General features: G+C 46.9%; 7 protein-coding genes across 7 annotated transcripts; 3 read left to right on the forward strand and 4 right to left on the reverse strand.

Moving 5' to 3' along the window:
• Positions 1 to 227: 227 nt before the first annotated feature.
• On the reverse strand, positions 228 to 2,087 carry N7533_006403 (FAD binding domain-containing protein; the record flags this gene model as incomplete). The annotated part of the gene is made up of 2 exons (XM_057103053.1): positions 228 to 1,683; positions 1,741 to 2,087. 2 exons carry the CDS (start codon positions 2,085 to 2,087, stop codon positions 228 to 230), a joined length of 1,803 nt encoding a protein of 600 aa, XP_056962683.1.
• A 723-nt stretch (positions 2,088 to 2,810) lies between these two features.
• N7533_006404 (Glyoxalase/Bleomycin resistance protein/Dihydroxybiphenyl dioxygenase) lies at positions 2,811 to 3,377 on the reverse strand (the record flags this gene model as incomplete). Its single annotated transcript, XM_057103054.1, has 1 exon — positions 2,811 to 3,377. One exon carries the CDS (start codon positions 3,375 to 3,377, stop codon positions 2,811 to 2,813), a length of 567 nt encoding a protein of 188 aa, XP_056962684.1.
• An 804-nt stretch (positions 3,378 to 4,181) lies between these two features.
• Positions 4,182 to 5,376, reverse strand: N7533_006405 (uncharacterized protein; the record flags this gene model as incomplete). The annotated part of the gene is made up of 2 exons (XM_057103055.1): positions 4,182 to 5,303; positions 5,359 to 5,376. 2 exons carry the CDS (start codon positions 5,374 to 5,376, stop codon positions 4,182 to 4,184), a joined length of 1,140 nt encoding a protein of 379 aa, XP_056962685.1.
• A 1,225-nt stretch (positions 5,377 to 6,601) lies between these two features.
• N7533_006406 (thiamine pyrophosphate-dependent dehydrogenase E1 component subunit alpha) lies at positions 6,602 to 7,966 on the forward strand (the record flags this gene model as incomplete). Its single annotated transcript, XM_057103056.1, has 5 exons — positions 6,602 to 6,746; positions 6,804 to 6,865; positions 6,922 to 7,134; positions 7,195 to 7,461; positions 7,532 to 7,966. 5 exons carry the CDS (start codon positions 6,602 to 6,604, stop codon positions 7,964 to 7,966), a joined length of 1,122 nt encoding a protein of 373 aa, XP_056962686.1.
• A 687-nt stretch (positions 7,967 to 8,653) lies between these two features.
• On the reverse strand, positions 8,654 to 9,971 carry N7533_006407 (alpha-ketoacid dehydrogenase subunit beta; the record flags this gene model as incomplete). The annotated part of the gene is made up of 3 exons (XM_057103057.1): positions 8,654 to 8,691; positions 8,773 to 9,338; positions 9,418 to 9,971. 3 exons carry the CDS (start codon positions 9,969 to 9,971, stop codon positions 8,654 to 8,656), a joined length of 1,158 nt encoding a protein of 385 aa, XP_056962687.1.
• A 622-nt stretch (positions 9,972 to 10,593) lies between these two features.
• On the forward strand, positions 10,594 to 10,871 carry N7533_006408 (uncharacterized protein; the record flags this gene model as incomplete). Its single annotated transcript, XM_057103058.1, has 2 exons — positions 10,594 to 10,759; positions 10,837 to 10,871. The coding sequence occupies 2 exons, from the start codon at positions 10,594 to 10,596 to the stop codon at positions 10,869 to 10,871; spliced, it is 201 nt and encodes a 66-aa protein (XP_056962688.1).
• An 817-nt stretch (positions 10,872 to 11,688) lies between these two features.
• Positions 11,689 to 13,480, forward strand: N7533_006409 (uncharacterized protein; the record flags this gene model as incomplete). The annotated part of the gene is given in 5 exon segments (XM_057103059.1): positions 11,689 to 11,925; positions 11,999 to 12,289; positions 12,304 to 12,579; positions 12,886 to 12,996; positions 13,295 to 13,480. The coding sequence occupies 5 exon segments, from the start codon at positions 11,689 to 11,691 to the stop codon at positions 13,478 to 13,480; spliced, it is 1,101 nt and encodes a 366-aa protein (XP_056962689.1).
• Positions 13,481 to 14,781: the final 1,301 nt, after the last annotated feature.

Below are 14,781 nucleotides of genomic sequence, written 5' to 3' on the forward strand. Positions count from 1 at the left end.
TCACAGAAAAGAGTGTCATGTTCCTTTGATCTGGAGGCAGCGCTGAGGAGCTGAAAAAGAATCCACGTATCGATTTAGGGTACTCAAAAGCAGTACATAGTGATAGTACCAATTCCGAAAACGAAACTAACATCAAAGAAGACATTTTCCATTTCGGAGAAATAAAATATCCGAATAACTATATGTGGTATATGATTTCAATTGATACGCCCGAGCGATACCTGGGCTCAGAGCTTCATTTTAGATTGCTCCCCAGTACCTCCTAGCAACAACTGGTCCATCGCAACTTCCAACTCCTTACCCTGAAGACGGCTCTTGTAGATCGATCTCCAGGCAATCATGTTGTCGGGTCGAATAAGGATAGCTCCGCCTGCCTGTATGCCTTTCAAGGCATTCCATCGGTCATCATAGTCCCGGTAAAAGGCATTGTCACCAATCCGAGCCGTAACAACTTCAATCCCATGGTGCTTGGAGATATTACGAGCTGCAATTTCCCAATCGCCGCCTTCACTGTCCGTAATTAAGGCGAAGCCTGGCTTATTCGATACCAAGTCATGCGTAGAGATAACAAGTTTTCCTACCTCGATCCAGGCATGAGGGAGACGATGACCAGGCTGTGTGGTGGGGTCATATCTCAGACCCAAAGGATCCCGAGCTGTCGGGGGGCTTCCGTCATGCAGAAGAAGCCCCATGGGGTATCTAAAACCCAGCTCGATTCCATGTGCACAAAATTCAATGGCTTGGGAATCGATGATGCGTGAAACTTGAGCCCGGAAGCTACGGCCTTTATCGGTATCTTCAAAGAGAGAGTGGAAGCGGACTTGGTTTGCTTCTCTTTCTCCCGGGATGAGTCCAAGGGCAGTGTTAATGACAGCGGAGTTGCTGAACGTGAATAGTCCCCAATCGCAGTTGATCTCACCGACGGCGCGTCTTTCCGGCTCATAGCTGTCTAGGATGGATTCGCTGGCTTGTCCTTTGAGGACCATCGCTAGCTTCCAGGCGATATTCAGAGAATCCTCGATCGCAGTATTGAGTCCTAAACCAGTCGTAGGCGGACGGCGGTTGCCGGCGTCCCCGGCAAGAAAGACTCGACCAACCCTATACTTGTCCGCGAGGACTTTCTCGATGGCCCAGTGACTGATTTTATGAACTTCCATTTCAAGGTCAGGGATCTTCAGCAGCTGGCGAATACGCGGAATCAATGCCGAATCGTTGTGTCGATTCTGGTCATCCATCGCAAATCCGCAATGGAATACCCATTCCTTAGAATGCTTGCCCCAGTTTGGACCCATAGGAACAATTGCGCCGCTCTCGAACACGGTGCTGCACTCGCCATTGATGAAGTGGCAAGCAAAGTAGCGGTCGTCCCAATACTCGGAGAGGTCAGCACTGAAGTGCACAGAAACCATATCAGAGATGTTGGTCAACCCTTCCATTTTGACGCCGAGCTTGGGCCCAATAGTCCGGCCTCCATCTGCAGCAATAATATATTTGCATCGGTATGTTCTTTCGATCGCGGCTTCGTCAGATGCCGTGGCAATGATGGAGGAGCCCTCATCGGTGAAATCCACCAATTGATGACCGAATAAAACTTTGCCAGGGTTTCTCTGCTCCGCGATCTTCTTTAATATCGGCTCCAACCGGAATAGCGGAAGATTTCCAGAGCGGAGTGGGGCGTCGCGTCTATATAATATGGTCAGCTTCAATAGCTTCTACTATTCACCGTGGAAGTGGTCCTACTTGTACGATTCCGCGAATTCGGTTCCATCATGTCCGCCGAAGCATTCAAATTTAGAGATAACCTGGCGATCAAATGGACCGGAACCGCCTAGCGAGGTCTGCCATGCAACTTGACTCATGTGTCGAGGAGGGCAAGTCTTCTGCAGGATCTCTTCCACCATATCATGATTGCGAAGCGTTTCCATGGTGCGCTGATTCAGATAGTGTGCCTTAGGAATGATCGAGGTCCCTGTATGTTTCTCAAGAAGGACGTGTTTAACCCCATAGTTCGATAGGAAGCATGAGAGAGTCAACCCACAACCCCCGCCACCGACGATGACAACTGGGATTTCGATTTCTTCGAGCATGGTGGCAGAAATGAGAGGGTTGAAAATTGAATACCGTAATCGTCTGATAATTCACTTCTGGAAATATTTTAAAAATCAGAACTGCCTTGAAAGACGGAGAGAGACATGAATATGGGATTATAGAGTTGACTTGACGTCGCGTCGAAGTCCACTGCGAAAAGCCCCTTTATTTCCTCTTTGGGGCGGGAAAATACACGATGCGGGGAAATCTGGGACTCCGGGGAGTGTGTCGGGGTTGGCCCTTCCTCCGAACGTATATCCATGTGAGGGGAAACGCAGTTTACGGCGAATACTGAATCCTGCAACCTCGGATATCTGGTCATTGTCATGGGACGAGCTAGTGTCGGGGTGATGTTCGATCTTGTGTTCGAACGTTGAACTGCTTCAGCTAAATGGGAAGCAGGTTGAAATATTTTCTGCTTCCATGTCGAAGGAATCGGCTGAGTGGAGACAAGAGATAGTAAGGGCTTATCGTTCTACGGAACCACTCCCTGAAGGTCACTATCGGCAACAAGCAGAAAGAAACGTTTGAAAACCTTGGAAGAAAACATGTGTACTCCAGAACACAATTATTTTCAGGGCAGAATACAGTAGGTAGGGTATGTCAACTAGATGCAATGCGTATCATAGAAAATAACATGGATTCATGTTTCACTATCGAGGTCTGACGAAAACTAATATACCCAAGCCTTGTGTTTTCTCTCTCTCCCCACAACATTTGAATCAAACTGCCACAGGAATATCGTGTCGCACGCCAATCTCAACCCGTCTTTTCAAGACCCTTTCATCCAGACCGGCCTCTAGCTGGCAAAGGAGTTCATCCGCATCAATATCTGTCCCGATAGGATTTTCCCGGAAGAATTTGGAAGTCATGAATTCATTCGCCTCCTCGACCGTGTTGAAATTATCGACCTGAGTCTCAATCGAGTTCCCATCGGGGTCTTTATAATAGATGCTAGTCGTAGGGCCATGGTTGACACACCAGGTTGGCTTGATATCAAGTTTCCCTCTTAGCTCCCAGGCTTTGAGGAGACCCCGGAGTGTCGCGTAGGTAAAGGACACATGGTGCATTCCCGCAGCAGTGGCCGAGTGAGGGCCCGTGCTCTCATCGTTGATGATGGCGATGCGGTGATGTTCCTCGTCATAACGGAGGAAAGCAATGAATTCGTTTTCGAACACTCGCTCCGCGCCCAGGAAGGTAGCCCAGAATTCCACCATGACTTTAATGTTGGCCGTTCTGAAAACGACGTGGGCTAACCCGCTGGGGTGAAGTATTGAAAGGTCCGACATAATGATGCTGATGCTGGTTTGGAGTATTGTACGTTTTTTTCGTTCACTCTGATATCTATGTGCAGGCCAAGTTCCGAGCGGGTTACTTCTGAAATCTTATATGATCGAGTTTATGCATTCATACATTAAACATGTCGGCTCTGTATGAGTGAAGAATACATTGCCCCCCACGGAATAAAATGTAGAATTTCACAAAATTCCCGCATATGTGCACCAATGGAAAGCCATAACGTTGCACCGAGAGCCAATCGGAACTGTGAAAATTCCAAAGTTTTGCGCTACTCCGTTTTTGTTCGGGTGTTTGTTATATATCCACGATGGAAGTACTATGTACTTGAGGCGGTGGAAAATTTGACAAGATCTGCAGTACGCGCAGGAAACCTCGGAGGCAATAATCCTGTAGACTATGTAGTTTAAAAATTTGAGTCTCACCCATCTGGCCATGCTGGCCATTTCAAGTTGCTGACTAGGAGGGATGAATGATGAAATTTATGAGAGGCATGAACCTGAGGCTATCTACCAGTTACACAGTGGGGACGGCATGACTAACCTCAAGCAGCCTGAACCCTCAAGCCTCAGCACAAGTCATTTTGTTGGTACAATGACGCATTTATTTTTCTTCGAAAATATGCACAATCGTATTTCTACGTGAAAATGTGATAAGAACGGTCAAAGAGGAGGTTGGTGTTTATATCATTAGGCTTTGATTTTTCGCCTCGATCACAAGATAAGAGTACACAAGATAATAGTATACATAGTATCAGATAATGGTTGTGGCCCAACAACCGACAAAATAAAAATCATCTAGCGCAATCCAATACTGATAGGTTCGATGTTCTCCAAGACACTGCTCACCATCTGGGCACATCGTGCGACAGAAGCACCGTCAAGAACTCGATGGTCCGCACTCCAGCTGATAACAGCTCTCTCACGCTTCGTAATCGATGTGTCACCTTTTTTATTGTCTTTTGTGAAGACCGGAACTTCTTCGCTCTTGCCCAATGCAACAATGCCAACAGTCGGAGGTAAAATGACAGGATTCACAACATAGCCCCCAATGCTTCCAATATTACTCACAGTGAAGGTAGCTCCACTGATGTCTGACGGAGTCAGACGACCTTCTTTTGCCAGTGTACTCAGTCGCTTCAATTCAGCTGCGATGGAAAGAATAGATCTGTTTTGAACATCTTTGACAACTGGCACCAGAAGACCACCGGGCGTGTCCATGGCGACACCGAAATTATGAGATGCTTTCACAATCAACTGGGGGTTTTGCGGAGCCGTTTCTGTTTCAAGATGTGCATTCAATCTAGGGTGTTGCAGAAAGGCCCGTGAAAGAGCCTTCAAAATGAATGGAAGCGCGGTTAACTTTGAAACACCGTATCTGTGCATCCCATTGGAGACATCCAGTTCCTTGTTGAAGTCGCGGCGCAGACTTGTCAGAGAAGTTAAGTCGACAGAATGGCTATACCCAAAGTGTGGAATACTGAGAGCACCAGTCATGACCTTGAACATATGATTCTCAATCGGTGTCAAAGGCACAACTTTGTCTTCCACTGATGCGTCGACCTGGGCTGCGGGCTTTGAAGATACAGGATTCGGAGCTGCATTTCTTGAATCCAAATACATTTGAACATCCTCCTTTCTCACTCTCCCACCATTTCCACTCCCTGTGACATCTTTGATATCAATATTGTGTTGCTTTAACATAACTCTGACTGCCGGAACAATAAGCCCAGAGTTCTTTGCCTTGGTATCATGATTTTTGTCTTGCATATTGCGCAGCTTATTCATATTTGCTTGGGATCCCGCTTCTCTGGCAATCGCAGAGCTCGTATCTTGAAAAGCAGTATCCTCAGGCATTGACTGTATGGGTGCCTGGCCTGTATTAAATGGATCTTCTTCAACATCAATATCGAGAAGAGGCTAATTGCAATCAGTAAATTCAAAACGTTGACTTCCGAATGTTCAAAACAATTACCTTTCCCACTTCGGCCATCTGATCTGCCTGGTGATGGAGACTGGCAATGACTCCGTCATACCGAGATGTAATCTTCAAGTTCTTGCGGTCAGCGAATGCACACAAGGCTGATCAAAGAGTGTTCTATATACCTCAACGGATGCCTTATCGGACTGAACCTCACAAATGGCATCAAACTGACTGACTCGGTCTCCTGGTTTGACAAACCATTGAACAATTCGGCACTCCGCAATTCCTAATTTGATCAAAAATTGTCCTCTATATTTGGCCACTTGCGTAACTGACCTTCACCAATATCGGCGAGGAGATATGGCTTAATTTGTTTTCGTGAAAGCGTTGTATGGAAGTCACTCCTCGGCACCCGGGCACAAACACTACGAGGCACTGCAAGATGCCACCTTGGTAAGTTCACCGGGTGCACCGAGTGTTGAAGAACGACGAGTCGCATCTCCTCGGGTCTTTGTTGGTTTGTTAAAAAGATTATTGGATCAGTGAAAGAGCGAGCCTTGGAAGATGTATCTTCAATACATGGGGAATCAAGAAATACGTAGAAAAATACGGAGAAGGAGAGCAGCAAACATAAAATTCGACTATCTATGGAGTACATATATCGGATATCGAAACTTGCTCCTTGAATAAGCGAGGAAAGAATAGGATCATAATTGTGACCACAATCTAGAAGCCGATCCTGTACCTTCCGAACTCGGAGGCTAACCCGATGGATTCGGTCCCCAGGTTTTCTACCGTTTGCATACCCCGTAATAGACGCGCCTGTAAACCATCCGAACCAAACCACATCTTCGGTTGTTTTTAGATATACAGCCGATGATAACCGCTTGACTATCTTTTGGTCGCTCGGCTTGTCTCTAGTTTGTCCGGAAGTTGCCTAGCTATGAGGCACATTACTCTAGAGTATCCGAATCCTATCAACAAGTTTGAAGACGAAACTCTTTCTCCTTCGCATATTACCTTTCTCAAATTCGAAAAAAAAGACCAACGGAGCTTTGCATTATGAAGAAGGCGATAAGTGGGCGCATGCTGCCTTTGTTTCGGGGACCTCAAGGTCTGCGGAGAGGTAGTCGCATCCCTGGGGCCTTTTCCAAGCGCGCAAAATCAACAACATCTTCAAGCCCCCCCCCATACTTCGTAAGGGATTATCTTAAATCTCTTTCAATCTGTCGTCTCTAATTGGAGGTATTATAGGCCATTCCCGGGCGCAGTTAATAGCCGCCTCACTAGCAAGATGGACTTTCTCAAACCTGCGGAAGTCACCCCGATCGCAACATACCATGTGATGGACACCCATAGTTCAGTAGCAGACCCTAGCCGAGCACCACCGGATGTCACAGACGAGCAGGTCCTTGAATGGTACAAGAACATGGTAACTGGTGGGTGGAAAAAACGTTTTCATTGCGACACCTCGTTCTAACTATTTGAAACAACAGTCAATATTATGGACAACATCATGTTCGAAGCCCAAAGACACGGCCGCCTCAGTTTTTACATGGTAAATATACATATTTTTAAATTTGTCTCAGATTTCCTGACACTGACGAGTCATAGGTCTCCGCCGGAGAAGAGGCTGTCATGATTGGCTCCGCAGCCGCACTGGGCGCTAAAGATGTGATCACTTGCCAATATCGGGAGACCGGAGTTTTCCTCCAGCGTGGCTTTGAATTGAAAGATTTCATGAGCCAATTGACCGCCAACTGCAACGATCCTGGTAAGGGACGAAACATGCCGGTGCATTACAGTGGTAAGAACAAGGTCAACATCGTAAGTCTTCTTTCACCGCAATATAAAATACGGGACCTCTGACTATATGATGAATTCTAGCATGCCGTTGCATCAACCCTGGCTACACAGATCCCACATGCGACTGGTGCTGCATACGCGCTAAAAATGGACGCCCTGGAAAACCCCGACAAGCCTGGTAACGTTGCGGTGACCTACTTCGGTGAGGGAGCCGCAAGCGAGGGGGATTTTCATGCAGCACTTAATGTAGCTGCCGTGAAAGAATGCCCTGTCATTTTCATCTGCCGAAATAACGGATTCGCTATTTCAACACCTACTAGTGAGCAATATATCGGAGATGGGGTGGCTGTGCGTGGCATGAGCTACGGTATTGAGTCTATTCGAGTCGACGGAACGGATATATTTGCTGTCTACGAAGCAACTAAAGAAGCTCGACGAAAGGCTCTGGAAGGTGGGGGGGCGGCCAATTCTCCTTGAAATGATGAGCTACCGAGTATCTCATCACAGCACTAGCGACGACAGCTTTGCGTATCGTGATCGAGATGATGTTGAGGCTTGGAAGGCTCGCAACGATCCACTCTTCCGGCTGAAGGTGTGGATGGAGAAGAAGGATCTTTGGGATTCCGAGAAGGAAACGCAATTCCGAAAGACAACCAGAGCTGCTGTTCTTCGGGAGTTGGTAGCTGCCGAAAACGAGAAAAAGCCAGCGCTTAGGGGCATTTTCGATGATGTGTATGCCGAGCTGACAGAGGAGGCAAAGGAGCAGAGAGGGGATCTATACAGGCTGATGATGAAATATCCTGAAGAGTACGATATAAATGACCACGAAGAAGGGATTCGTGGTCTTTCCTAGTACGGAAATACTGATACCTAGGTATACTAGTGGTACCTAGGTACTAAAGCCAGAGAAATCGCAGTTTGAGCATCAAACGTCCCACAGAGAGAGATTGAGGGTTAAAGAAGTGAGTTTATTTGTTTTTGTGTTATTTTCTAAACATATTTTGATTATTTGAAAAGTTTATGCGAATGTGTACTAGGCTATTCTTTTGTACTAGGGGGGTCAGTCATGAATCTAATTAAATTTGACACTGCCTGGGGGGGGGGGGGCATCACTACTAGCTCAAAGCAGCCTTTGACATACTTGAACACCTGGAACACTGAATTCCAAAATCATCTTTCAAGTTGTAACCTAATGTTTTAATATTGACTGCATTAACCCACTACCTAGGTATACTATGGGGATACTGGTGGCTAAGCATTCTCCACCTAGGTCTGCTATCTGAATTTGAATGAGATGCACGCTTAGAGAATAATAATAAAGGGCAACATGATGACCTGGGGAGCCAATGCAATACTACTATGCCATGTTCCACCTGAGAATCTCATTCACGGTCTTATGCTGAAAGCTCCGAGTCAAATTTTCACGGGGTATCAACCAAGAAGAAATCAACCATTCCCTAAATCTCAGAAAGAATCTCGACAACATAGGTACACGATATTTTTCCTTCCAATTCGGGAGAAATAGTTCTCCAATCAATAATCAAACTTTCACTGTCTCCTCGATGGCATCGTAAACCCCTGTAGAAATCCAACGTATTAATTGGCTGATCAGAAACAACTTGGAAATTGTTCAAGTTCCAGGGAACCTTGGAAACTTACTGGTAATATCAGGAAGAATATACTTTTCCCAGATTAGTCCAGTGTGAGTCGTCCAACCAGCAACCCGCTTGATGGGAGCGTGCAGATGATAGAATGCCTTTTCCTGTATTGTCGACGCAACCTCTGCACCAACGCCAAAATTGACCATACTTTCATGAACAATCATAGCTCGCCCGGTTTTCTTGACACTTTCAATCACGGTATCTCTGTCCCAGGGATATATCGTTCGCAAGTCGATCAACTCTATTGAGACACCCGGCATATCCTTCTCGGCAGCTTCAATCGCAGCCTGGCAGGTATAGAGAGGTCGACCATATGAAATAATTGTGAGATCGGTGCCTTGTTTGAGGACTTCAGCTTTGCTTAGGGGTAGTTTGTAAGAGCTCTCCGGTACCTCCTCAACGGCAGCGCGATAGAGGATCTTAGGCTCTAGAAATATCACAGGGTCTTTGGATTCGAGAATCGCAGATAGAAGAAGACCCTTTGCCTGAGAGGGCGACCGCGGCATCACCACTTTGAATCCTGGAATGTGGCAAAACAGGCTCTCTGGGGATTGAGTGTGATACCTAGTACGCATCGTGAGAAATTAATATTAGACTTCAGCTAGTCCAGATTTACGTGCTAAAAGATATATGAGAGACTTACAATGCACCATGACCGACACCTCCGCAGGGCATTCTGATGACCATTCCTCCAAGGTTGCTTCCGGTCGCACCCTCTCGGTAGCGGAATTTGCTGGCTTCATTGACGATCTGATCAAATGCAGGGAAGACATAATCGGCGAACTGGATCTCGACAACTGGCTTCCGTCCTTCCGCCGCCGCACCAATAGCGGCTCCGACAATGCCTTGCTCCGTCAAAGGGGTATTGAAGACTCGCTCGGGTCCAAACTCGTTTTGAAGCCCACTTGTGCAGCGAAAGACCCCTCCAAAAGCAACATCCTCACCGAAGCAAAGGACATCTCTGGATGAACGCAGTGCGGTCGCTAAGGAAGAATTCACTGCCTGGCAAAGATTAAGTCGCTTAAACGGCCCTTCACCTGGAATCCCATTGTTCTGGAGTGTACTTGGAGAATGATGCAGCAACGGTGTAGTTTTAAAGTTGATCGGGACGTTGAGGCGACGCGGTTTGGCAGCTGTTCCATAGTAGCGCGTCTTGAGAACTGATAATCCAACAGAGGATACGTGACGAGCAGTCATTTTTATCGATATTGGCTCAGCTACGAGAAAGACTCAATTGAATCGAGTATATGAGTCGATCAATATTCCATGGTTCGATTTGCATTTCATACTCCAAGTCTCCTAACAAATGATCTACCTTTCGGTTAGAAACGGATAACCTCATTTCAGAGAGCTTGAGGATTGGCAATCTCCGGCCGGGAAGAACGCGTTCCGAGCGGTTACTCCCATTTTCATAGTGCTTAACTATTGTTTTCAACAGTCCGTAGAATGCAATTGAAGTGACCAGTACTTCCGAAAGAAAACGGCAAAGCGTGGCATGAATAGGCCGAGATCGGAGTCGGACAATATCCTCATTTTACGGATAGTCTTTTGCGGATAACACGATGATTGAATTTCTTTTTGGCTCAGGGACTGTGAAAAGGTTGCGCGTAACACTTACGATTGGCTTTGCCCTTTTAAACCAAAGGATCTAATCCCTGCGGTTCGGTTTCATTCCGAGTAGAGGGAAGGAGTTAGGCTGACTGAGCGATCAGCCGAGTCTAGTATTTAAGAATTAGTTTTCGCTCCCTCGGACTGCCTCGCCTTACAGTCCCGTTTGGTCATTCAAACAACATCTTCGGGCTATTCAATCAATTCAGCGATGTGGCCAATTCTTCAGCCTTCACCGGAGGTGAAACAACTTGTACACCGCTTCTTCGCTTTGGTAGACACCAACTCGGAAGAAGTAGGGCAGACCATAGCGGATGAGATCTTTACCCAGGATGGCTTGATGGTGACGGCGAATGCCATGTTCCAAGGGGCTGCCGGTAAGATCACATTTCCGGAGCTTTTTCTCAATCTCGTTCACTAAAGCCCGGGTTCAGAAATATCACAATCCAGAAAGGGTGCCTGGACGACGGTGAAGAGTCGACAGCATAGTATATTGAAGACATATACAAATGACGCGGATGGTACTGATCTCTTTTTAATCGGAGATTTGAAGGTGGAGACACTGGATGGAGCACAGATAAACACGGAGTTTGTGGCTCGGATGAAAATCATAGAACAACAGTCGGGGCCCAGAATATGCAAATATCAGGTTGTTAGTCCAACTCCGCAAGTCGCATGGCCACTCATGAAAGCTGAGTGCTAGTAGTCGGAGGAATCTTCTTTTTGCGACTTCCCTTGTAAATATTTGGATCATATTTAAGAGAAGCCCAGTTTCCGCGCATGGCTCAAAAAGACAATTTGTCTCTCTAGATGCAGATGTTTTGATAGACATCTTTTGACTTCTATATAGTAGCTTGATGAATCCAAAAACACAATAACATCCCGTATTTTCCAAGTTTGTATGAGTTTTCAATTGAAATACCCCGACGCAAGCCAGCCTTGGAGTAAGACATGAAAAGATGACGACGCTTGCCGAGGGCGTTGTCAAAAGAACCGCCCCGCAGCGTGTGTACTATGAGTAAGTTACCGATTCAATTCGGCTCATGGAACCAGAAAAGTCTATCGATGCTTTACACGACCCGATATAGGTTCGCGGCCATATGTGTTCTCTTTAAAGATTCCGGGGTATCCTGTTAGCCTTTGAAAGCTAGTGGCGCCTCTACTCTTCACAGACGAGTGAAACAGCAAGTAACTCAAATAACTGACTCAAGTCTCCTTTGTCATGGGAGGAACTCCGCTTCGGAGACTTTTGGCTAGAATGCCCCGTCTTCTCTCTCAGTTCACGAGTAATGTTCGAAAAGCTTGAATGGCTTTGATTACGCCTATAACGGACGCTTTGGCAGATGGAACGCCTCTGGTGGTCTTTTCCGGACAAGTCGCCACAAGCTCTATTGGCCTGGATGGTTTTCAGGAGGCAGATATTCTTGGAATGTCAATGCCATGTACAAAATGGAATGTTGCCATGAGGGAAATCGCCCAGCTACCTAGGTGCATCAAACAAGCATTTGATATCGCAACAAGTGGTCGTCCGGGGCCAATTCTGGTTGAATTACCCATAGACATCACTGCTGGTATTCTGAGAAAACATATTCAGAGATCCGATATGCTCCCTTCAGTTTCGAATACTCTTAACGTCCTCAACAAAATTGATATCCACCATTAAACGCGCAGCTGAGTTGATCAATATCGCACAAAGGCCAGTTTTATACGTTGATCAAGGAATACTAGCCAGTCGAAGAGGGCCACAACTTCTAAAAGAGCTAGCTGAAAAGGCTTCTATTCCAGTAACAACAAGTCTTCAGGGGCTAGGGCCATTCGATGAAGAAGACCCTAAAGCATTACACATTTTAGGACTGCACGGATCGGAATCTGCGAACAAGGCTGTGCAGGAAGCCGATTTGATCATCGTGTGACCAAAGAGGCCGCTGATCAAGGCCGTGGTGGAATTCTTCACTTTGAAATCACGCCTAAAAATATCAACAAAATCGTAGAGGCGACAGAAGCTGTGGTGGGAGACTGTGCAGCTAAAGTTGAAATACTGATGCCTTTTATCAAAGATACGGAGCGTCCAGAATGGCTTGATCAGATTTCCCAGTGGAAGAACCGTTATGCGTGGTCATTATATCCGAAAGATAATACTGATGGGCTAGTCCAGCCACAGGCCTTTATCGAACGGCTGAACGAACTTGTCCATCCGGTAAAAGATCGCACGACCATCACCACTGGCGTTGGTCAACATCAGATGTGGACCGCACAACATTCTTTTTTACTGAGGCCTAGGGGCTCAGGCCCCAGGTTGCTGAGTCAGCCAGTGCCCACCGTGCCTGCCATGTAGATAGCTTCTCTCCATAGCATCTTCATGTCACCACCATCCTCAGTCTCTCTGCGAGTATCCCTATCCTGTGCCTCCAGTAATTTTCGATGGCAACACCCTCGAACGACGATCACCTCAGGGGGCCTGGGGACAATGGGGTACGGACTTCCTGCAGCCATCGGTGCCCAGTTAGCGCGGCCAGATGCGCTTGTGATCGATATTGATGGCGATGCCTCGTTCAATATGGTTCTAAGCGAGTTATCTACAGCAAACCAATTCAATATCGGCGTGAAGACGATCGTCCTCAACAATGAGGAACAGGGTATGGTGTGACGAACCAGGACGTCACCTGATCATATTGACCTTCGGGTCACGTGCGCAGGCACCAGTTCATGTACGATAGTTGCAATGAGAGCTCTCTCTCTCTTCTTTTTTCCTCAGTTTTGTTACTCTTCGTCAAAATACTTACAGTATTTCAATATTCGAGTCCTCGCATATGGTCACACATCTACAGTCAGTATATTATAAGGATCGCTTTTGTCACAGCCATCACCGCAATCCGGACCTTGTCGAAGCATCTCGAGCCATGGGTGTACAGGCTGAACGGTGTTTGAGTGCCTCTGAGGTGGATGAAAAGCTGAAGTGGCTGCTGGAAAGTCCTGGCCCGGCACTTCTGGAGGTGATGATCACCCAGAAAGCCTTGTCTCTTCCAATGGACCCTGCAGGTCTTGCACTTGATGAGTTTCTGTTTTACGATCATGAAACTTCGTCAGGTGGGAAATGAAGAACCTTGGAAGGTTTACTTTTCCTTTCAAAAGGATCGATGTATGGAATATGTCAACTCTAAACAAGTTTGAGCCTCCTTCACAGCGGGTGCGGATCCAATTAGGACTGCACTCTCGGCTGTTCCTCTAGCAAAATGGCCCTAAATTGGTGAAGCACCGTTGATAAACTTGCGTTGAAAAGAACTAATGATAAACCGTTCACCTTATATTTTGTATGTTGTACTTTGAGTTCTGAGAATTTTGAAACATGGTCCCTTCAAAACGGAACTTTCATGAGTCCAGGTGGGTTACGAACTGTTCATGTGGCCATCGTGTCAATTCTTATACCTATTTTTACCAGATTCTTACAGGTTGGGATGTTTTCAATCGATTTCTCTATAGCTGAAAGCCGGATAATCAAATGGCGATAAGGTAGTATCTAGCGATTCATTCCCGCTTCCTCAAACTCACGTATTTAGCACTCCAGCCTATCGAGACGTTTATATTCCCCAAACCAGCGTTGCGGACAAGTGTGAGAGAGAGAGAGTTGCATTATACACCGTTCATCAGCTCCTGAAGGGCTCTTCCGGTGTCGCTGACGGCCGCCACAGCTCGCCACAGAGGTGATTTATATACAGAAAATGCCGTACATGTCATCCTATTGCACTCGTTTGCACCAATATGTCCTCGTAAACTCGCCAGTTGTCAGTTGTCTGTCTTGCGCATGCTGTCTTACATGCGTGTACGCCGCCGCCGCCACGCCTCCCTGCCCCCGCCCGTGGGTGCTCCTGCTTCCATCCCCATCATGCGGCGTTGGAGGCCCGGTATCATAATGTTTGTCGGGCTCCGATAGCTGTGTATTGGTCACTGTGCACGGGGGTCTTGTAGTGAGTGCGGGTAGGTAGTCGTAGTTGCGGACAAGTAGTTAATACCTAGGTATGAGAGTGTTTGAACGTAGGCTGGGTTGGCATAGCGCCAGGACCTGCAGTGACGAGGAACTGGGATTTGGCATTGTCAAGTCCGTACGGACTTATCCCGGAAACATTTTCGCATTTATGACATTATATGAAAGGTCGGCAATTGTCTAGACTGGGTCAGACTCGAGGACCCGCGGTGTACTATGTGGGCCGCACACTTTTTGTTCCAAGCACCTGGGCACCAGGGCTTGTATAGATTACCTTGAAAAGATTGGCCGGCTCCGCTCGGGCCGACCAAAAGCAGCAATTCTCCGGGCTAAGCTCTGAACTAGAGGGAAAATATCGGCATTCGGGAACTCCAACAGCCCGTACCGGCAGTTTTAAGTCAAATCCATTTAAGTATA

The sequence above is a fragment of the Penicillium manginii genome (assembly GCF_028828005.1).
Source record: "Penicillium manginii strain IBT 31320 chromosome Unknown utg000004l:1.0-7231830.0:1.0-7236170.0, whole genome shotgun sequence".
Taxonomy (NCBI): domain Eukaryota; kingdom Fungi; phylum Ascomycota; class Eurotiomycetes; order Eurotiales; family Aspergillaceae; genus Penicillium; species Penicillium manginii.